Consider the following 21,984-nt stretch of genomic DNA (forward strand, 5'->3'; position numbering starts at 1 on the left):
CCATTTCGGATCGCTTCGTACTAAGGCGACTCCCCACCTCAAGAAAGATTGCAGTACCCGAATATACAGTGTGGCTGCATACATGCACCACTATCCCTCCCGCGCTGCGAACGATGTCGACCCGAGCGACGACAAAGACATGCTTTCAATCGGCCCATCCAAGGACATTGCGTTCAATTGCTTGCTAGTCACGCTTTACAACCTCATACATGCGCCACATATCCAAAGAGCGACAGTCCCTTTCTTCCCCTCGCCCTCGTTTTCAAAAGACAGCCATCACCGAAGCGCTACTAGCTGCCATCAGCGTAGAGTTCACTGAGTAGAATCTCAGCGAAATGACGGTGCGCGAATTGGAGCTGCCTCAGGTACAACATAAAGAAAATTGCTGAGCTCAGGCTTTCAAAACCTCCACGATAGTATAACAACAAGTGGTACTCAGACGTGGCTGCGGACCATAATAGATGGATGGACGTCTGTAAGTACCATAACGCCAGTTTCGAAGAACGGAACCTTCTGATAGAGCATAGGGCGCAGTTTAGGTACGTACAATCAGATCACTTAGGAAGTCGCGAATTGACAAATCTTAGGCTACAGTATCCCTACATCCCACTAGCCTCTCGCTCCCTCGTTATTCATCATTGCAACCTACCTGCGGCATCTAAGAACGACTGTAATACTGTTTACCCCTTAGCATTGCGTCGAGAGGGTTCGAGGTGCACAACTGGCTAGCGCGCATGCTTGGAGACCGTCGCACGAGCGCAAGAACGTGGTGGCTCATACGTTTGGTGGGATACAATGGCTTGATGGCTCTGAATACGTCCATGTCGAAGCAAACGTCTCCAGCAAGCTATACTCCTGGAATGGCGCTATACGATATGTAGTACGCTGCCGGCAGCAAGTCATGTGGCAGCTAACTGAACTGGTGCCTTCTTTAGCAGCAATACGACTACTGGGTCAAAAAAGATCAGAAACATGGCATGCTTCCCGTTCATGATTGTTTCTACCAAAAGCTAGGTCTGTGACCGGTCTGCACCACGAGCAATCCTATAGTGTGATTCTAATATGATACGCAACGACTTTATGATTCAGCATAAAGGTGGGAACCATACTAAACCGTATCATAAAGTTCATGAACAAGTCTTCGTGTGCCATGGCTATCTATTTTTGAATGGGGTATTTGCATGTCATCTGAACAACCAAACTCGTTGGCAGGCCAGAAAGCGCTGACGCGCAGTCATTGTCCTCATTGACCCAGTGAACACCATATGCTGGTTCAGATAGCATCTTGTCATCGCTAAAGCTGTGACAGATCCTAGATAAACCAGTTCGATTGTCATAAAGCACACGAGTTCGACGTGCATACAGCTGTAGTCCGTTATTCACCGCTACGAAGGCTACGACCATTCTGCTACCCTATTATACCAACAGCTACCACTCGGCTATATGATACGACGATATAATACGATCAAGGAGTCTACATCTCACCACTACTAGGCTTAACCAGAAGTGTGTACTATGTACTCTGTTTGGTCAACGCGTTCCGCGCCCTGCGTTTCCTAAAGAACTCGCTAATTTGATCTTTCACAGTGCGAATCTCCAAGGAGTATAAAGCCGCGCCGTGGCATCTTTTTTTGCTTCGATCACTGGCAATGACAGGGACATAGAGTGAATCTTTTTACTTTTCAGAGTCACTTGTGAGACTTGTTTGGCCGGTATGCGGAGATTGGCCAGGTGACAGTGCGGACAATGACGCGTTCCCCACTACAACATGGGCCAGGAAAGCTGATGGATCTCCGAAAACACAATCGAGTATAATAGAAAGGACCTCACAGCCCTTTTATGGTTGTGTTCCTACCGACTTGGCAGATTCGCGGCTCAATAGCATATCTGCAATATTTCAAACTCGAAGTTCACCGCCTTCGCTTCGCATCGTCTGCGCCTGACTCAATGAAGAGTACCGAGTTTTCTACTGCAAGATTGATTGCAGAAGTAGATCGTTGTACCGGATATCTCTTTGGCATTCGGTCATTCTGCCGTGGTTACATAGACCATCAAGGCGCCAAGTGACAAGCTGTGGTTGTCATCCAGCTCATCTACGTGAACCATAGAGAGCATTTCTGCAAATACGACCTCAGACTTGCTACTTATCCTCGTCGGATTGATTTGACCCCCTTTGTTTTCGATCTACACACTCGTTATGTAGGTCTGTTGTGTTGTTGACCCTCTGAAGACTTGTGCATTCGGCCATTGAACATCAGTACCCTTTCAGATAGGCATTTAAGGTGTTTGTAGTCGGAGAATGTAATGATATGTCAACCCTTGTATCCCTTTCCTTTCTGTACATGAGAGTAGGTGAACGTGAAGAAGATGGTCGGCCGGTTTCGCAGCATAGCGAGGAGAGGTCCAGTCGCTGAAAGATCAAAACACCAGGGTCGATGTCTCTCCTTCACCTCTGACACACGTCGCATACACAGCCAATTTCTTGATCTCAAGACACTTTCCAATCCTGAAGGTATTGTACTTCGACGCCTCCTTTGTCGCTACCTTGTCTATCCCACGCAAACACGACAAGCAATTTCGTCTCAGCATGAGCAATCCGCAAGCCACGTTACAGAGGCATGCCCTCAATCGCATATCAACGTTCATGGTCGCAATCTTCACCCTCATCATGAGAGTGGTTGATTCCCGTATACTGTTGCGCAAAGAGATAGTCGGTAATGAACTGCATCTCTTCTTCTACAAAGAAGACTTGGGTGATCAATTTGTCGCTCAAGAAACCGGATACACCTCCATTGAGGCAGAGGAAGCTATGGAATCCCATAATTATTGAGTTTTCGTGTGGAAGGTCTTTGCTGGTATGCTGGCTTGGTTGATAGAGGGTGCGCCAAGTTCCAGTCGCATACAGTAAATCCTGACCGCTAACAAGACGCCATCTAGAGCTCCACCTTCCAATCACAGTCGATGAAGCAGACTCGATGTCTCTCAAGTCCAGCCTGTCGTTTGCATCGATGTCATTAGCCGGGAACAGAGAAGAGTCGCACCCGTTTACACAATGTTCAAGGTCCTCTCCTCGGACGCCTACTCAAAATTAGACGGACTCGTTGAGGAAGAGAGATTGTACATCGACGCTTCAGCGCCTCAATACCTCCGCCCGGCTGGACTATACGCCGTCTGCAGTTATCCTGCACGACCACAATCCTCTACGCAGCTTGGTGGTGCCTACGAGGCCCACCTCAAGAAGTTGCATCAAGCCGCTACTTGGAGCAATTACAGAACAGAGGCCGTTATTCTAACGATCGACAACAAGATATACGCGAAGATGAATGGGCCTGAAGGGCCTAGGATTCTGCTGGATACAGACATCGCGAAATGGGAAAGCTTCGAGAGGGAGATGCTTGCTTCCGTCGAGATCAGTCTCCGGTCTTTAGTTACCAATCTAGACCTCCTGTACATTCCCGTATACGACAGGAAGACATACCACAAGCTCGTCGCTCAAGACTGTTTTGATACCGGCCATGAGAAGATCATAGAATCTCTGGAGCGAGTTTCGGCTCGTAAAAAGATCGTGATATGGCAAGGCATTTGAGCAGTGCTGATCTATGATTCTCTTACGTATGAGCTCGAGATAGGGCTTCAGTGGTGGACCTCAGTGAGAAGTAGGGATGTGAATATGTTCGTTTAGCGCAGGATTTCAGACTCCAGCAAAATCATGATACCCAAACCACCAAATTAGCGCATTTTGATATCGTTCATGACTTCCTGAGTGATACTAATGATCAAGTATCAGTTAAATCTGCCTGCGCAGTGGATGCCGTGAAGTACAGAGCGGCTTGTCAGTTTGGCCATTGGCCATCGTTTGTTATCTCCAAAGCGGCTGAACTTTGGAACCAACGCAGGCAGGCGCATGCTCTCTGCCACCATAGGGATGTATTGTAGCTGGGTTAGCTTGTCCCACAGTCATGAGTTCTGGTCAAGAGAAGAACTCCTTGGCGTGTCCAGGTTCGCCAAAACTTGAATCGCCTATGATCACGATGATGTGTTCAGGTCACATGGCTGAGTCCCCTAAGGGCTGCGCCCTTGTCAGCAATTCTATACCGCAAAGGCCAAAAGATTCTTCTTCTGATGAGATACGCGGCCTCTATCAGATAGCCGAGTCTTATAGATGAGAAGGCTGGTGTCGAAAGAACACTACGACAGAGGGATTGAAAATGTGCCGCCAGGCTCCGCTCACACACCAGCCTACCACGAACAGTACCCTCTCCTACCAACGACAATCAACAACATCATCCGTACCACACAAAGCTCCCAAACGGATGCGTAGGCCCAAATCTCCTAGACTGAAGCGCGCAGCAGCTTGACTTTTGCATAGTGCGTTGATGCTTGACAGTTCTAGGACGGCTGAGGGTCGCCCGAATTGGAAGTCTGAGGCTGCTCTCACCATTGCGGATCGTAGAGCCGGTACCAATAATATCGAGACGGACGGAGAGGGAGAGGCACGAAATTGAACGATCTATCCCTTGTCTCACGGCGTTCGATTCGACCGCAAGCAGTGGATATCGAAGAGGCACAAGGAAAGGGGACGTCGGCTCCGACTTCGCGAGTCTGTGGTAGACAATGTTGCCTGAGGATCGTACGTCAGCAATGATGTTGCGTAGGACACCGTTGTCTGTTCAGATGGCAGACTTTATGATGAGACATGCCGCTGATCGGATCGCCGAACACGTGTCTTGCAGGAGCTTGAATCTGCCTTCCGGCTCTTTTGTAAGCCATCTCCACGAACATGTATCGGAGAGCAGCGCGCACAACCATGTGCGAAGGCCTTGCTGCCGCTGTCTGTCAAACCATCTACACAGGCTGGGACGCCCGCCACATACCATCTATGTACCTCGGACCATGGCCTTAGATACCGACAAAGATTACAGGCCGATGCGACCATTATAGATTGGAGTCGCGGCAAGACGATGTGAGGGCGTACATAAGAAAATCCGGAAGTTCATGCTTGGCCACGTACTAATCATGTTGTAAGTCTCGAAGTACAGTAGCGGACGACAAGACCGCAAGCTGGGCGGCCCACAGTATTTCCGTGCAGGTTCGACTGCGCTATGGACGTAACGAGCGGAGATCGAGGATGTATTGGGGGCTGTCGGCCCGAGAATCAGCAACATGATACTCCGAGTCTGGTTTACAGTATAACCCCCGACAGGTGTGCTAACTGTGTTGTAGGAAGCCGGGTGCGGGACAGGGTTCAGTTAGCGGAATGCTCGCCGATATACGCAGGGAGCCGCGCCTGCATCGCCTGGCTGCGCTTTTCGACAGGGCGAGGCCGCCCCCACGAGAACCAAGAAGATCTCATGTCTCTCCACAGTCTTGTTGGAGTACGTAGCGATCGTAGGCAAGGCGGTCGAGGACGTGGATTCGGCGGCTTCGGTCAAGCCCTCGGGCGTCTCCTTTGGTATGGCGGCAGGCTTGTAGTGAGCAGAGCTTCTGCGTCGTGTGAAGATGGACACCTTGCCACTGACAGTGGCCTCAGTACCTTCACCACGCTGTGTCGGGGTGATTGAGTTGGGGCAGTGTGGTCTGGAGGAAGGGGCAGAGAGAGTTCAACCAACAACCAACTTCATCGGTCCGTGCGCTGAGGGCGCCTCCCTCAGCAGCCCAGCAACAACATCAGCACCTTCTCAAAGCATTATCGCGCATTACAAGGTCTACGCTTTGTGCGTGAGCCTCTACTCTGCAATTCCCCTTGCATGGTCTGATAGAAAAGGTGTCCTCTTTGCTGGCTATGGTTTGGCAAACTCCGTAGGGTAACAGAAAGCCCGAGACCGACGACATGCGTAGCAGCGGCAACGCGAGTTCAAAGACTCGAACAGCAGAATCAAGAATCGCCAGGACCTTTTCAGACACCTCTTCATTCTCCTATCACCACATACGGTCCCTGCATCGATCTACGCGCATTGCAGCGCCATAGAGATGGAAGGCCTTTGTCACATCCATTGGCAGCAGCTACTACTGCACTAACGACGATGGCTTGCAACGACTACAGCCCCCGTTATCCCACAGTCTTCGGACCTGTTTGACATCACAGATGCAACCTTCTTGAGCAATCAGATCGAATGGTCGTGGCGGAGAATGGAAATGTCTGGGAAGAAGGACAAAGGAGGGGGCAACTACCTTGCGCTGGATTATGGAGGCCCATATCACCGGTCGCATTGCAAAAGCACCACACCTCAGCCACCTTATATACTTTTCTTTGTTGCACTCGACGCATCCGTTGAAGTGGTGGGAGCATACCCTGCGATAGCAAAATCTGGACTCGAAATAGAGGCCGATTATGGTATGTCCATGACTCGGACTTGACATTTTGAAGCTTCGAATGAGACGTCTGGCCCTGGAGTCATCAGCGACCTAGTAAAGCTCATGAAGACTTCGGCTAGGCTGGAGAGCCTTCACATCTTCTAGTTGCTGTATCAAGACGGGGGAAATCTGATCGTTCTGCAGAATCTTGAAAGCTTTGCAGGGGTTTAATATCTATACGCTGGAGTGGCAGATGACAAAGATCACATAGCCATCCTTACTCTCGCCGAGAAGATTCAGTGGCCGGTAAACTCGATTGGCGTTTGGGGGGGCATTTCACATTGAGGGGGACAAAAGGATGACATTACCAAGACGTATCATACCCCTAAGCGAAATGATATGCAAGCAGCTGTCATCTGCGAGAAATAAAAACATTGTGGAAAGTTATTCACCTGGCGGTGTCGCGAGATCATTTTAGAAGCCACTACTCACAAGATTGCGCCGTAGCGGTTATGTGCATTACACAGGCCTCTTTCATAAACAATATCAACAACACGCACGGCAAACTTGGAGGATATCATACTAATGAATTCCACTTCGGTTGCCATTCGTAACATCCACTAAGGTCGTCAACTATCTACTCCCTACAAATCTCTATCGTCAATAATGTCCATTCCCCCGTCCTCCACCGCCTCTCTAAATTCATCATCTGTAACTTTTGGCTCCATGATGATCTCCATGACATCCAATAGCCTTTCAGAATCGAAGAGTTCCTTCATCAAGGCAGTTGCCTCATTCATCCACCTACTCCTGAGTTCCTCCCACGATGTATCTCCTTCCAGATCATAGTTCGCAATGAACGAATAGAAGTCATCGCCAATAATTAGGCTATTGGTATCTTCGTCTTCAATCACGTACTCCAGCTTGTCTCTTTTCTTGTTCATGCGGTATTTCTCCGGTATGCGTGATGCGCTGTTGGTTAGATATCGAAGCAAACCGATCATCTGCTTGACAACAGCTTGCTCATCCCAGGTCGTGACACCGTGGGGATGCACAATCCTTACTATCGGAAACTCCTCCTTCTCCGTAGGCGTCAGTATGATGTTGCTTCCCTTCAGATTCGTGTGCCAAATTCCTTTCGGCTCAAGCTCGCTGCCTTGTGCAGCCATGACTTCGTCGAAGATCTTGCAGATGAGGAAAGGCGGGAGACCGTCTTGGAAGAAGTTTTCCTTGAGGTGTTGCAGGTCACGGCCATGGCAGAAGGACGTGACGTACCAGTTTCCTCTTGGGTCGTAGTCGATGACTCTGGTGACGCGGCGAGTCTTGATACTGGGGAGTGATTCGATCTGTCTTAAGAGTGCTTCACGTTCTTCTCTTGAACGAGGAATTCTCAGTGCTAAAAGAGAAGAGGGGGTTGGCTTGACGAGGTTGTTGGGAATTACAGCAATAATGAGGCCATTTGGGCTTCCGCTAATGAGTTTGATCGGAACATACTTGTCGATAGCAGACTTGGGAACATTGGGTGGTAATGTCATGGCGTGAAATTGATGCATGTTTGGACTTTAGTGGAGGATATGTGTATCGTTGGACAGCAAGCTACAAGACAGACACAAACCAATTTAGGAAACGAAAAGGCTTGTGACCGATTGCGGACACTGACTAGCCGCTGATAAGCTGGGTTTGCGCGGTGAACTTGCGGATCAAGCGGACCCTGATGATACTAGCCAGTGAATGAGGAAGAGGTGAGTCAAGAAGAACCATCAGTGACTTTAGAATAGATCTATGTTGTAGCATAAGTGAAATCCTGCAATTCTCATGCTAGCGCTGCAGCTGAAGCTACGGATGGAGGGAATGAAGCCACCATTGCACTCAAGGCTTCTCTTCTCTGGAGGATATCACACCTGTAAGCTGAATAGCGTCATCCACCAAGTTATTAAGTTGATCGAACTCGCCGTTGAGCCATCTGTCGAGCAAGACCTGATCCTCGCTAACAAACGTAGGCCGTTCTGCGGGCAAGACCTTGGTGCATTCTTTGAGGTCGTTGATGTTGTTCACGCCGAGAAGCGACAAACGCGTGTAAGCCTTAGCATAGTCCTATATCATTTCGTCAGATGAGATATTTGTTTGGAGATATGTGCAGTCATACCGCGTTCCATCGACCCTGAGCAGTAGCCCGATCGCTGAACTGCTGCCACGAAGGACTTGTTCTAGAATCCTTACTCAAGTTGATGTCGCTTTGGAATTTGATGACACGGACAGGCGCATTATTCGTAGTCTGCGGGTAGAAAGCCATATCCCAGACACCAGGGGTTGAGTCTTGTGGGTCACCATCGCGAGTGGTATCGACGAAGTGTTGTTGCGAAGTAGTGTGCGCCCCGACAAGAGCTACGAGATCATGAGCATCGATGGTTTTGTCTTGGAAAAGCTTGATGAGCTTGTCTGCAGAGTCCTTTTCTCCAGGAAGAAGGCCGGTAGGGCCAGCCTTGCTATTATCTTTGCGCCCAACGAAGGTTCGAAGTCGTGGTCCAAGCGGACAAACTACGGTCGCGACATTGGCACCGAATTGAATGATATCTGCCATACTCATGCCGTATTGATTGTATTTGGTATACCACTTCTTTGTTTGATCAGCAATTGCCGAAAGACCGTTGTTGTCCGCACGCGACATCTCGTCGCTAAGGAGGATACTGCCGTCTGCACCACCATAACTGCTGCTCTTAGACCAGACGGCTGCATCATGGAAACCCAGGCGGACGGCTTGACGAGCAAACTTGCTGCAACGACCGGATGTACCGTTGAATTTGGCGGTCATTTCGTACGCCAACCATTTCCAATGGCAGCACAGATCAGCTTTGCAGGCAGCGCTTCCGATGTTGCCAGCCGGAATAGAGCCATCTATGGTAGCCGACTCAGCAGACTTTTGGTCAAGTATGATGGCTTTGATGTCCTTGCCAATAGCAGTGAGTTTGGAGTCTGCCAATGTCTTGAGGTCGCCAATAAGCTCTTTCGAAGCTGCACGCTTCTCACGAGCTGCAAGGTAGCGCATTTCGTTCATCGTGTCACCCATCCCCGGGTGAGCTTCAGTAAGTGAAACAAATGCTAGCAGGGCATAGCTGAAGTAGGAGAAAGCCTTCATATTGGCCAGCGAAGAGGAAGTAGATGTCGATAGGAACAAAGAGTGGAGAGTTGCTTTTGGGCAGGATGGCCATACGACATGTTCAACTCTTATAGAAATGGCTTTCTGTGATTCTGGAGACCAGACCTCGCTTCAGAAGTGCATTAGATTAAGTGGTAAGTATATCCAGTCGCCTTGAACACTGTTATCATGAGGCAAACGAATACGAGCACTGTGTACCCTGCATATGGTCCGACATACCATGGCATTGACTTTGCTGATTCATAGTATCTGGCTGTAGTCAAATCGTATGATACCAGAAGGTAAAGTCGACGGAAATCTGGAAGGCCGGACTTCCCGAATTGAGAAACGCTGACGACCAAGTGTAAGATTGGTGGCTCTCCAATTGGTCGAAACCAAGTGAAGTGATGAGCAAGGTGAGCCTGGCTACCGGGTAAGCGAACACGGGAGGCGAGACTTCACTTGCAAAACTGTCTTATTACATGAAGTATATTGCACATGCATCTGGGCCTCTGATGCGAACAGTAACCTCATGTAACGAAACGACGTGAGGATTCGACAGTTGCTCGAATCTGAGGCTTCTCTCTCTTACTGCGTCGCTATTAGTGGAAGCATTGTCATGTCGGTAAGAGCATACCAACATATTTGAGAGAATTCCGAAAGTCCGATCTCTTGAGATGTTTTCCATCCAGTTGTCAGCTGCATCAAACATGCTGGATTCCAAGAGGCAGTCAAAAGGATCGACAATTTCAGACGCAGGTAATATACCGCGCTCGTATAGGGGACGTTCGATGGGTTCGTATGCTACACGGCTATTCTTAGAGTTTACTAGTTGCTCGGTCCCAGGCTCCAGGTTGTAGATCGTGCAATCGCAATATCAAGCCGTCGATGGTGTAACTATCGCACATTGGTACTTCAGCCTCACAATCAAAGTAGATCTACCGCGCCCCCTGGAAATCTCGGTTTGTCGTATCCATCCCTCCAGAGCGTTCCATGCGAAAATTGTTGAGTGAAAATGCCTTCCACAACAACGAGGCAGCTATGCACGTTCGGGACCATTGCGGTCAACCGGTAAGCTGCAGGACAGGGCTTCGCCGCCAGGCGAGTAACATTTAGCCGGATAACATACAACACCCAAGGACTCTTTCTTTGTACCGAACGGTCCTTTAGGGTAGACGTGGGAGGCCACTTTTCTAATCGTTTGTTGATCTACACATCGGATGGTGTGGTGGATGTTGTAGCTCATCTCCTATTGTGTGATGTCGAGTTTGATCGGTCTCGGGACGGGACACAGAGCAACGAACCTTGATCCACCCCGATGCCGCTCCAGATGCATAGATTCAGCCGCGTGTTTATAAGGCAACAGGTCGGTACCGGTGGGAGGGGTTTGTTAACGGAAGAGCATACCACAACGACGGATCTTCGAACTCGTTTCTGAGCAAGGTCAGCGCGTTTTGGCGCGTGTGTTCAGTATTACTATGTTCAAAGGCAACACTATATACCCTGAACTTGGACGTCTCCTTATCCTACTGCTATACTAACAGTACTACTTGCAGGATTATTGTGCTTGTATGTTAACGGCATCGGAGCTTTCAAACGTAGCGCGCCACGGCGCGAAGGCAACCACCGCTTAGAGTTGTCTCCCAATTCAGCGGGTTTGGCCCGCAGCCGGCGGCGACGGCATTGAAGAGAAAATGGTGCTGATCGGAAGTTTGGTGGTGGATGTCATCGTGGCAGCTGTAGATGGCTGGGTAAAGAAGGGTGGACTGGGTCGGGGCGGGGCCGAGAACGCGCCATCCGAAATCAGGTTAGACGAAATCTAATTTGGTCCCGCGCTGAGTGATTCTGCGGTGTCTCTCCATAGCCACCACCCGTAGACCGCGATGCATCGCGAAGACACATGGACATCCAACAACGGAGGTGTAAGGAAAATGAAAGATGACTGCAGCTACACTTCTCGTGGTTGTGTCTTCGACGGTGCCGGGAACAGTAACAGAGATGAGGCTGTGCTACTGAACAGGATCCATGCCTAAAATCCAGGGCGCAGCTCAGCTGGAATCCTGCCGTAAGCCGCGCTTTGTTACCAGCGCTTATATGTCTCTCAAGTCTTCCCAGTCTTCCTGCTGATTCTTCTAGTCCTTCGTCAGTATAGATACCCAGGTTTGTCTTTCTAGAAGCGCCTCTGCTGTAGAACGCGACCAGCCTTCAACCTCACCTTTTTCCTATACCTAGTCTACGAATCCGGTGTCACATACACTGAAATCTCGAGCGGCCACCCAAAAAATGCTGCCCAGCAAGATGCGACGTCTATCTGGCCTTTTCTCTGGCCCGAAAACTTCCCTCCAGGTCCTTTCAGATCTCCATCTAGATAACGACTCGCAATACCTAACGTTTCACATACCCGTCGCTGCACCTTTCCTTGTTCTCGCCGGAAACATCGGCAAACTCATAGACTACGAACAATATCTATCCTTCTTGGTTCGGCGGTGTAATCTCCACGAGAAAGTTTTCTTGGTTTTGGGCCCCCTAGAGTTCCGCGGCCTGAGCTGGATGGATGGCTTGCAGCTGGCGCATAAGTTGGAGAAAGAGCCAACAACAAGAGGAAGGCTCGAGGTACTATATGAGACGAGGAGCGATGTTCCGGGCACAAACATCACGTTATTGGGTTGCACACTATGGAGTAGAATTCCAGAATCAGAAACAGCTGCTGTGCTAAGAAAGATGCCCGAGTTCGATGACAAGGAAGGCATACAGCTTTGGGACGTGGCAAAGCACAACTCAGAACATAAAAGAGACCTAAGGTGGCTTACCGATGAAGTCAAGAACCTCAACGCATCACCAAACGGCGCTTTGGCACCCGCAGCCTCCAGTAATTCGAAAGATGAGCGACAGCTCGTTGTCGTCACAGCGTTCGCGCCGGAGCTACGTGAAAGTCTGGATCCTTGGCAAGTCGACGCACCTTGGGCTTCAGCATATGGAACAAATCTGCTCGACGGCCCCCACTTTGGCAACGTCAAGATGTGGATCACCGGTATGACAGGTCGAACATGCGAGTTCAAGCGAGGCGACACGACTATCGTAAGCAATCAGCGCGGCCGGCAGGGCGAGCATGTAACCGGTCTTCTGAAAGATGGCATGTCAGATAAGCAGAAGATAGGCTTATTTGATGTGATGCGAGTGGTCAAGGTATAGAAGATTAGCTGATCGTAGGGACTTTGCCCACATTCGAATCTACTGAGCCGCTAACTATGGCTTTCTGTGTCCATATGACCAAATGCGATGTAGAATGCGAGGTACGACATGAGAATGCGAGCCCCGCATACGCTTACCAATCTTTTCCACGCCCTGTGACACAACATCCACCGACATACGTAAGCGCTACATAGGGGGTAGCACCTGCAGCTACTTGCAGCGTAGTATTTTCTGGCGGAGTACCTGCGGCGTAGTACAAGCGACGCGGTAACTGGAGTGCATTCTCTCCGAATAACAATGCCTTGTTATCGCATAAGTACTAGCACATTACCACAAGAAACCCCGCCACCACATCAAGCTCAGTTTCAGCTCAGACTTACAACATGTCTTCCTCGTCTGAGACGGTGACCCTGACAGCATCATGTCTCTGTGGCACCTTTGAATACAGCACTACCTTTCCCGCATCTAATCTTCCTCTACCAGGGCATACGTGCCACTGTACGAGCTGCCGACACATATGTGGCTCACTACACACCTCTCTCATAACTTGGCCCGAGCCTCGCGCCAATGTCGATATCAGTGGCCTCAAGGTATTCAGCGCCTGGGAGCGCTTCGACCTGCTGTTCTGTCCTACCTGTTCAAGCCCAATGTTTTGCGCTTTCAAAGATCCAGAGAGGAAATTGGGGGTGGTGACTGGAACGCTAGGCAATGTGGATGTTGGAGATCGCCAGCTGATCAAATTTGGTGGAATGGGCTATGTGCTCGATACGCAGGATGGGGGTGCCAGTCCATGGATCTGTGCTCTTAATGGTGATGGCGTGGACTTGAAAAGTTACGAAGAGACGACGCCCGGCCGTGGTTCGGAAGCAAAGGAACTACCTGCAGACTGGCCTCGGTCTTCAACTCTCCCAGAACTCAAAGCGAAAGAGGAGGACAGTGTGCCGATACGCTGTAAATGCGGCGGTGTGGATCTACTCCTCCGTCGGGGCGAGTATAATGATACGAGCGAAGAAGATCTGCCCTCCTGCGTTGAGCCTGCCAGCAGGAAGCTCAAAGCCAGCTTCTGTGCTTGCAACAGCTGCCGGTTACAAAGCGGGAGCGACATCTTTTACTGGACCTTTACAGAGACGAAATATCTGTCTTTTGGAAAATATGATAGCAAGCCCTTTCCGGAAGATATTTTTGATCTCAAACATCTCATCGACACCAAAGATCCTGCTATCGGTACGATGAAATACTACACCTCCTCACCAGACGTCTGCCGTTACTTTTGCGGTACTTGCTCTGCTGTCGTGTTCTACGCATCAGGTAACCGGCCAAAGATAGCCGATGTGGCTGTCGGTCTGTTGGATTCCAAGTACGGAGCGAGAGTTGAGAATATGCTGTCATGGCCTTTCGGAAAGACGATGAGTTTCCAGGAAGACGGTGATGGTGGGTGGCGAGAGACTTTGTTTGAAAGATTGAGAAGTAAGGCGGAAGACTGGCGGGTGGCGGGAGGGGATCCGAAAAACTGGAAGAGCACAGAGGAGTATGAGAATATTCATCAGGATGATGATTAAAGATGAACAGGTAGTTTAGGCTAGATTTGGTACATACCAGGTCTAACATGTGTCTATAATTTCTCAGACTGAGACTCAGCAAGTGGAACGCCACTCAGAAGCCCATCGTACCTTCGTTCTATTCGTGAAACAAAGAATCCGAGTTTTCACTGGACAAAGAAACCATATCGACATCTGTGCTAGCCACGTAGGCAGCCTTCCTAGCCAAGAAAATTGTACCATATGCCCAATCTCCTTCAAGCTGTACCTGTCGCGAAAAACATGCATAAATTCCGAACTGGTCATTAAGAATTTTCACACATGAGAAGGAAGGTGATAGTACTACTTGAAGTCGAGAGTGTAGGTGGAGCTGGTTTGCCTTATGCTTATGTTATAAACTAGAAGGTATGCTTCTATTCCGAAGGCACCTACATTCAAATCTTTATGGTGTAAAAGTGCTGTTTTCATGTGCCACGGCTATAATCTCCAGAAGATAAAGGACTAGTATACACTTTTCTCATAAAATAAAACTGGCAGGGGATCAGAATCCAAACTTTCGATGTATATGCTTCTAGACTACATGCCATGCCTGATAGTCACTATCAGACTGCAGGCTACATCGGACATGATCTGCAGATACTGTATCTGAACATAAGAAACATTGTAGTTCCGCAAGACCCTTCACGTGCAGTGCGATCGTGATGATATCTCTGTAGTGATTTGAGCGCATGAACCATCGTCCGCATAGTCACCGGGACTCTACAATTATATCGAACCCTAACAGTCTCGCCTCTGAACCCTTTCCACGCTCAACTCTACAACCATATCCTTTACTACTGCATCACAAACATGAAATTCCGCTCCAGGACGCCGTGTCAGAAGCCTCCTACAAAGTCTTTGCTCGTGTCCGTCCCTAAGCCCCCAGGTCAGCTCTTCTGCGTGGTCAAACCCCTGTCCACAACGACTTCTTCTTCAGTAGTTTACCTCTGTCTACCTCGCGCGCTTCCCCCTCCATTCGAGCCGTCGAGAGAAATCGACTATGACCTTCAGGATCGGATGGCAGACTTCCACGACGCCTTTCAGACAGTGCGTGGAAATATGCGCCTTCGTCAACAATTGTCGCTTCTCTCGTACAAGAACTCTAGCGATGTCCTTTACGAGAACATGCAGCATAACGGCACGTCTTTGCTCCAGGACAAGCATCTGAAGATGTTACCACGGCTGGTGGTGGTCAAGATGAGCAGAGACACGGATCTCCTTCGTAAGGAGGTCTTGCATATTGAGGCGCAGCATAAGAAAGGTGGACGTGCCACCCTACATGTCGGTTCGCATGTTTTGCGTGCTCAGTTTACTGCCTCGACAGCAACGTCGTTTGTTTGTCTCCGCCCTGTTTTCGGTCCCACCTTAGCGCAGGTTGGTGAAGCCAGCAACAAAGACCAGGGCCGTATGCCAGGTTGGTTTGTGGGACATATTTGCGTTGCTTTGGTAGATGCTGTGGACTTTCTACATGATGAGGGTATAGTGCATGCCAAGATTGAAGCATCGAACATAATGTTCAATCTCTACCCTACGTACATGCACCATCGGTACCGGGGATATCCAGATGTACAGCTTATCGACTTCTCTTTAGCTGGCCACAGCGATGAGGGCGCCGAAGAACGAGACCACCGCGCCGTGCTCGAGTTGATGGAACATGTGATTACCGAGTGGAGCGATGTGGCACCGTTCGTGCCGTTCATTAACAGCTTTACTGGGCTGAGTGGAGAAGGTGACGACCCTCTACTCACTCAATTAGCACTTATCCGGACGATGCTTTCGGGAGCTTACGATGGGTATACTAATCTTGCGGAACTTCAAGCGCGAGCCGTAGATATTCGACATGAAGGTCCAGAAACCATGCCGTGGAACCTGATGAAGTTGCTGCACGCAGACCTAGTGACAGCCGACAATCTCGATGGTGGTGTCCGAGATCCGCTAGTGCTTAGATTAACGGCCAAGAAAGATGCGATGGCGAAGGTCTTGGAAGATATCCCTGTGACTATGGGTGGAAGGGGTAATGCGGGTATGAAAACCTCGCGGATCATAGTGTTGCGGTTTGTTAGAAGGAAAATGGAATTCATAGATGCAATCGGACAGTCTGTAGCAGAGGAGTCGATAGACGATGGAGCCAGGTTCTTTGGCAACAGGGATGCGAGTATGGCAGACGACGAGATGAGTACCGCGGAGCCACGGGTGATGGTACCTATCTCGTTGCTTGATGATAGCGATGAAGAGATGAGTTAGAGGGATCAGCACGACTTTGGAAGCGAAGGGCAGGTGATCAGGAATGAATATGGAAAAGAGCAGGGCATGATAATGACTTTCATCAGAAGCTCTCTCTATCATGGCAACAAGAGAATACCATAGAACACGCATTCCGGGCCATGGAACCGTCTACAACCACTCCTTGGGCACCGCTCTTTCTGACCATATCCTCTCACTCTCCCAAGCCAGCCAATCTGATTTTGTCGTTGGTAAAAGTCCCATGGCATTAACCTTCCATATACCCAATGCCAACATCAACATGTTGCAAGCAATGTAAGCCATCTTGACACCGAGGAGTCGTCCAGAGGTGCCGGGAGTTTCGTAGGGGGCGAAGGTGCGTTGGAGGCCAAGTACAGCAAGCACAGGGGTTTTGAACAGCGTAAAGACCATGAAGACAGAGAAGATTTGCAGCGTATTTCCAGTCATGTACATTCCTGGTGTTGTTAGTCAATTGACGAAGTGATTTCGCGTGGCTTGCACGCACCAAAAGCATTCATAGGCAGTTGCTTCGCAGGCGCGATGGCAACTTCCCAAGCCTTCTTCATCTTGAGTGTGTCCATCTCTTCTGGTGTCGGAGGTTGCCTCTGAGTCTTTGATGCCTGGGAACGCTCCTTCCTGGACAGAGATGGTGTGTAGCCTGGCGGGTCCGCGAGTGAGGCGTTCTTCGGTTTGGATGCGGGCGTCGAATTGAGGTCAAGCACCCACTGCGGGGGAGGTGGAGGGGTCGCGGACATGGTGATTTGACTTGCTGGACGCGTGGTACCGGATGCCAATTTGTGCTATGTTGTTGCTTTGACCAGGGTTCAGGGTCTCACGATGTTGGAGGTTCGCTGGTGGTGGTGCGGAGCAGGCGTCTGGAGAGGTCCACACATGGCGGGCTTGGCGGATGCACGTCCCCTCCTCCGTGTTGACCGCCGTCAGGCTTCCCAAAAGTTGTAGTCCCCAAACTTGTCCATTCGTTCTCCTCTCCACGTTTCTCCGGCCGAATTCCACGTTTCCCTGCCATGCGCGACACGATACGAAGCCAATAGACGAGCGAATCAGCCATCGAACCCCGCACGCTTCCTCTGGACGGCAAGGGAGGGGCGCTAAGTCGCGAGGGAGGTTATCTTGATTGTGCTACGGCAGGCACATGCATTGAGGGAACAGCTCAGCTGGCACACGCGACATCATTAGCCCAACATGAGCCAGGGCGGCCAAGATGCGAAGCTCTTTGCGAGGGTACGTTGGCCCCGTCATCCGCACAACCCAGACCTTCCGTCTTGTACAGCCTACATGGTCTCCTATTCAGCCTGCCTGCCTCCCGGCTATGAGTAGTTGGCGCCATGATGATGTTTCTCCCCTACACCTTTGACAACACGCGCTTACAGAACCTTCGCACTCCACAGGGCAAAGTCGCCGAACTACGCATCGAGTTGAACAATGGCAACAAGAAGGACAAGAACTTCTCCGCGAAGAAGACGGCGCTCAAGAAGATCGTCGCCAACATGACCATGAGCAACAACGACATGGTCGCGCTATTCATGGACATAGTGGGCTGCATGCACATTCCGAGCCTGGAGATCAAGAAGATGTGCGTAGTGACATCCATACGAGCACGCGCATCGCTGACATGGGCAGGTGTTTCCTGTATCTCGTCAACTATGCCAGGATAAAACCTGACATTGCGCTCAAAGCACTCCCCATCATACAGGAAGACATGCACGACAACAACCCCTTAGTTCGAGCCCTCGCCCTACGGACCATGTCCTACGTTCACGTCCGGGAATTTGTCGAAGCCACCGTACCACACCTGAAGAATCTCCTGAAGGACTCTGACCCATACGTCCGGAAGACCGCAGCTTTCTGTGTAGCGAAGCTCTACGACCACGACCGACATCTGGTGGAACAATCAGATCTAATCGACAGGTTGAATGGCATGTTGAGAGACGAGAACCCCACAGTAGTGTCAAGCGCATTGGCGGGTCTCATGGACATCTGGGAGAGAAGTGAGAACATCAAGCTCACCATCGACTACGCGAGCGCATCCAAGATTGTTCAGATTCTCCCAGACTGCTCAGAGTGGGGTCAGACGTACATCCTGGAAGCCATGATGAACTATGTTCCACAAGATACCAGCGAAGCTGCCCTGCTTGCTGAGCGCATTTCACCACGCCTTTCACATTCAAATTCTGCCGTCGTTCTTACCTGCATTCGCGTTATACTCTACCTAATGAACTACATCAACGATCCGAAAGTCGTCACTTCGTTATGCAACAAGCTATCACCGCCGCTCGTCACGCTTCTCTCCAAAGGACCCGAGATTCAATATCTAGCCCTTCGTAATGCGCTTCTGATCTTACAACGCCGACCAGAGGTACTCAGAAACGATATCCGAGTCTTCTTCTGCAAATACAACGACCCTATCTATGTCAAAGTCACCAAGCTTGAGCTCATCTTCATGCTGGCGACTGAGAGGAATATCAAAGAGGTGCTGACTGAGCTTTCTGAGTGAGTCTCTTCCAGCTATTCTACATATGAGCTACTAACACCAGCCCTAGGTACGCTACTGAAATTGATGTCGACTTTGTGCGCAAGTCCGTACGAGCCATTGGCAAACTTGCCATCAAGATCGCACCCGCAGCACAACTTTGTATCAGCACTCTCCTACAGCTCGTCAGCACTAAGGTGTCCTACATCGTACAAGAAGCGACAGTTGTGATTCGAAACATCTTCCGAAAATACCCCAATCAATACGAGTCGATCATCTCGACATTGTGCGAAAACCTCGATTCACTTGACGAACCAGAAGCGAAGGCGGCTATGATTTGGGTCATTGGACAATACGCAGACCGAATAGAAGACTCGGACGTTCTTCTTGAAGACTTTCTCGACACTTTCCAAGAAGAGACACATGAGGTGCAACTGGCACTGCTCACTGCGACTGTCAAGCTGTTCATTCAGCGACCCACTCGTGGCTCCAGTCTGGTACCAAAAGTACTGAAGTGGGCGACTGAAGAGACAGACAACCCTGACTTACGCGATCGAGGCTACATGTACTGGCGTCTCCTCTCGTCAGCACCTGAGCAAGCGAAGCAGGTCGTCATGGGCGAGAAACCTCCGATTACAGCTGAAGAATCTGAGAAGCTTGATCCTGGTACCCTTGAGGAGATGTGCCTGAACGTCGGCACACTAGCTACAGTGTACCTCAAGCCAGTCAACCAAGTTTTCCGCAGCGCTCGCCCACGTAGATTGCAAGATTCGCCTGCATTACAAAAGCATGAATTACCTACCGTCAAAGCAGCACAACAAGCTCGGGACCGCTCCGCAGCAGAACGCACAAAGCTCGACACTACTACGAATGGTAATGGCCACCTTTCCCCAACAAGCGCAAACGGCATGGCGAATGCTGTCAGCGACGCGGACATGTACTTTGCCAGCGTAGGAAGGCAGAGTACCTTTGGTGGCAGCCCTGTTGCCGATCAAAGCAGTGGTGCAGGAGGTGGATGGGTGGTAAACCAGAATGAGCCGCAACATATGGTCATGAGTCCTGGACCAAATGATGGAAACCAGGATCTGCTACTCTAAAGCGGGTGGTATATACATGGCTGTGGATAGTATAATAAACATATTGAGGTGGATGTCACATATGAGATCGTCAACATGAGCCGTATACATTAATCAAGCGGTAGTGTTTCTCAATAACGTTGAGTGAGCTATGAGTAACCTAGATCCAGCATTGTATAAACATTCCGACCTGAGAACTTATGCGATATGCGTCGAACCAGTATGTCACCGATCCTCAACTTCGAAGTTGTTCAATTACACATTCGTCCCCTCATGCCCAAGCGAACTAGCACTTGAGTACAATCGCTGTGCCTTTTCCACCACCACCTGTCATGCGACTAGCCTTGGCAGGCTTTCTTCCATATATGTAGACCTCACCACCATCTCATGTATCTCAGCACAAGCATAGCTTATACACAATGCTACACCCAATACCCCCACATCACCACCTAGTCATCGGCCAACAAAGGTGCCCTCTCCCTATCCTCGCTGACGATCTGGCCACGAGGGAAAGGATCGCGTCCAAGCAAACCGGGCATGCCGACAGCAAGTGAAAGCAAGAAGAGCAGACCACCAATTGTGAAAGCAAAGATCCACTGGAGCTGGAAGAGATGCGGGCGGGTAAGGAACTGTCCAACGCCGGTTGCTAGAAGCGAGATTAGCAAAGATCCCTTTGATAAAACAAGCAAAAAGGGTGAAACTTACAGAAACACAGCACACTTAGCGCAAAGCCCATGGTGTAGTCCTTGTACGCCACCAAGAAGAACATGCCGTAGCCCAACCATCCCCAAATAAACACATTGGCCACAATTCTCGCCGCAAAATGATTCGAATGAACCGCGATCGCACCAACCCAGTAGAGCGCGACAAAGTTCCATGCCAACGGTCCACTAACAGTACCAATATGGATAGCCCTCGGCGCAGTGCTGTGGCGGAAATACGCCATGCTGAGATTACCAAAGTTGAGCACGAGCAAGAATAGCGCCAGCCAGTAGTGCATGTGCGTGAAGAGGAACACAAAGCCGAACAAAAGCAAGTTGTTGGCAATAAAGTGGCTACCGAGGTTGGCGGCTGAAGTGACGTAGGTGGTATCGCTCATGTACAGGGCGTACGCGTAGCCAGACTGCAGAATGAAGATGATCAATACGTAGATGGAGGTGAAGAGGCTGGACTGCGCAAAGGGCGTGGAGGGGTTGTTGTGCCAGAACTTGTGCGAGTTTGGGCCGTTGGGCGAGGCGAAGGTGGTATAGATGGCTGAGACTACGAGTAGGAGCCAGGAGATCGTTGTGGTGATCTTGTAGAGGAGGATGGATTGGTCAGAGTGCGAGTCCCTTTTGGCGAAGGGGTTGAGGCTGCTGCCATTGCCGTTCGAGTCGTTGGCGGGGGCGCTGTCTGCCATCTTGGTGAGATTTGATGGGCTATGTGTGCGAGGTTTGTTGAGGTTTCGATGGATATTGACGTTGGTAATTCCGTTATGAGGGGCGAAGCAGACGAAGGAGGAAGAAGAACCAGGTGGTACGACTTGAGCAAGCGTGGAGTCAGGTAGAGGGGTCCGCTCAATCAGGTACTTGCACGTTTGCGCCCACTGTATTCGCCTTGACTAATGATCCACGCAGCTGTCCAAGCTTCCTGTCTGTCAAAGGTGCGCAGGAAGAGAAGAAGAAGAAGAACTCGGAACTGACCCGACGAAAAGATAGCTCGTCTGTCAGATCAGCCACCTAAGTACTCGCCCAGTCCCATGTTTCACCCTCCTACACGTACTCCCCAAGGCAGCCGACTAAACATGTCAATCAAGGCCGGGACCCGAAAGTACGTCACCCGTAAGCTAAGACCCTGGACATGCATGATGCGCATGTCGCGCGTTGGTTTGCCCAGATGCCCCGCACCGAAACCTAGTCCCATGATAGAGAATACGCACTAGTCATTGGTTCCCGCCTATGCCACACCGATACTGAGATACTGCACGCTGGCAGC

General features: G+C 50.2%; 9 protein-coding genes across 9 annotated transcripts; 5 read left to right on the forward strand and 4 right to left on the reverse strand.

Annotated features, from left to right (window-relative positions):
• Positions 1-3,052: 3,052 nt before the first annotated feature.
• Positions 3,053-3,586, forward strand: AA0111_g467 (hypothetical protein; the record flags this gene model as incomplete). The annotated part of the gene is made up of 1 exon (XM_028650697.1): positions 3,053-3,586. The coding sequence occupies one exon, from the start codon at positions 3,053-3,055 to the stop codon at positions 3,584-3,586; it is 534 nt and encodes a 177-aa protein (XP_028512269.1).
• A 3,352-nt stretch (positions 3,587-6,938) lies between these two features.
• Positions 6,939-7,829, reverse strand: AA0111_g468 (hypothetical protein; the record flags this gene model as incomplete). The annotated part of the gene is made up of 1 exon (XM_028650708.1): positions 6,939-7,829. One exon carries the CDS (start codon positions 7,827-7,829, stop codon positions 6,939-6,941), a length of 891 nt encoding a protein of 296 aa, XP_028512264.1.
• A 334-nt stretch (positions 7,830-8,163) lies between these two features.
• AA0111_g469 (hypothetical protein) lies at positions 8,164-9,430 on the reverse strand (the record flags this gene model as incomplete). The annotated part of the gene is made up of 2 exons (XM_028650719.1): positions 8,164-8,388; positions 8,441-9,430. 2 exons carry the CDS (start codon positions 9,428-9,430, stop codon positions 8,164-8,166), a joined length of 1,215 nt encoding a protein of 404 aa, XP_028512263.1.
• A 2,298-nt stretch (positions 9,431-11,728) lies between these two features.
• On the forward strand, positions 11,729-12,622 carry AA0111_g470 (hypothetical protein; the record flags this gene model as incomplete). The annotated part of the gene is made up of 1 exon (XM_028650731.1): positions 11,729-12,622. The coding sequence occupies one exon, from the start codon at positions 11,729-11,731 to the stop codon at positions 12,620-12,622; it is 894 nt and encodes a 297-aa protein (XP_028511838.1).
• A 647-nt stretch (positions 12,623-13,269) lies between these two features.
• On the forward strand, positions 13,270-14,181 carry AA0111_g471 (hypothetical protein; the record flags this gene model as incomplete). The annotated part of the gene is made up of 1 exon (XM_028650742.1): positions 13,270-14,181. The coding sequence occupies one exon, from the start codon at positions 13,270-13,272 to the stop codon at positions 14,179-14,181; it is 912 nt and encodes a 303-aa protein (XP_028511839.1).
• Positions 14,182-15,009: 828 nt separating this feature from the next.
• On the forward strand, positions 15,010-16,443 carry AA0111_g472 (hypothetical protein; the record flags this gene model as incomplete). The annotated part of the gene is made up of 1 exon (XM_028650753.1): positions 15,010-16,443. The coding sequence occupies one exon, from the start codon at positions 15,010-15,012 to the stop codon at positions 16,441-16,443; it is 1,434 nt and encodes a 477-aa protein (XP_028511840.1).
• A 150-nt stretch (positions 16,444-16,593) lies between these two features.
• On the reverse strand, positions 16,594-17,198 carry AA0111_g473 (hypothetical protein; the record flags this gene model as incomplete). The annotated part of the gene is made up of 2 exons (XM_028650764.1): positions 16,594-16,898; positions 16,949-17,198. 2 exons carry the CDS (start codon positions 17,196-17,198, stop codon positions 16,594-16,596), a joined length of 555 nt encoding a protein of 184 aa, XP_028511841.1.
• Positions 17,199-17,646: 448 nt separating this feature from the next.
• Positions 17,647-20,031, forward strand: AA0111_g474 (AP-2 complex subunit beta; the record flags this gene model as incomplete). Its single annotated transcript, XM_028650775.1, has 4 exons — positions 17,647-17,685; positions 17,835-18,037; positions 18,085-18,954; positions 19,005-20,031. 4 exons carry the CDS (start codon positions 17,647-17,649, stop codon positions 20,029-20,031), a joined length of 2,139 nt encoding a protein of 712 aa, XP_028511842.1.
• A 428-nt stretch (positions 20,032-20,459) lies between these two features.
• Positions 20,460-21,409, reverse strand: AA0111_g475 (hypothetical protein; the record flags this gene model as incomplete). The annotated part of the gene is made up of 2 exons (XM_028650786.1): positions 20,460-20,656; positions 20,716-21,409. 2 exons carry the CDS (start codon positions 21,407-21,409, stop codon positions 20,460-20,462), a joined length of 891 nt encoding a protein of 296 aa, XP_028511843.1.
• Between the last annotated feature and the right edge of the window lie 575 nt (positions 21,410-21,984).

Source organism: Alternaria arborescens, assembly GCF_004154835.1.
Source record: "Alternaria arborescens strain FERA 675 chromosome Unknown contig_1, whole genome shotgun sequence".
Taxonomy (NCBI): Eukaryota; Fungi; Ascomycota; class Dothideomycetes; order Pleosporales; family Pleosporaceae; genus Alternaria; species Alternaria arborescens.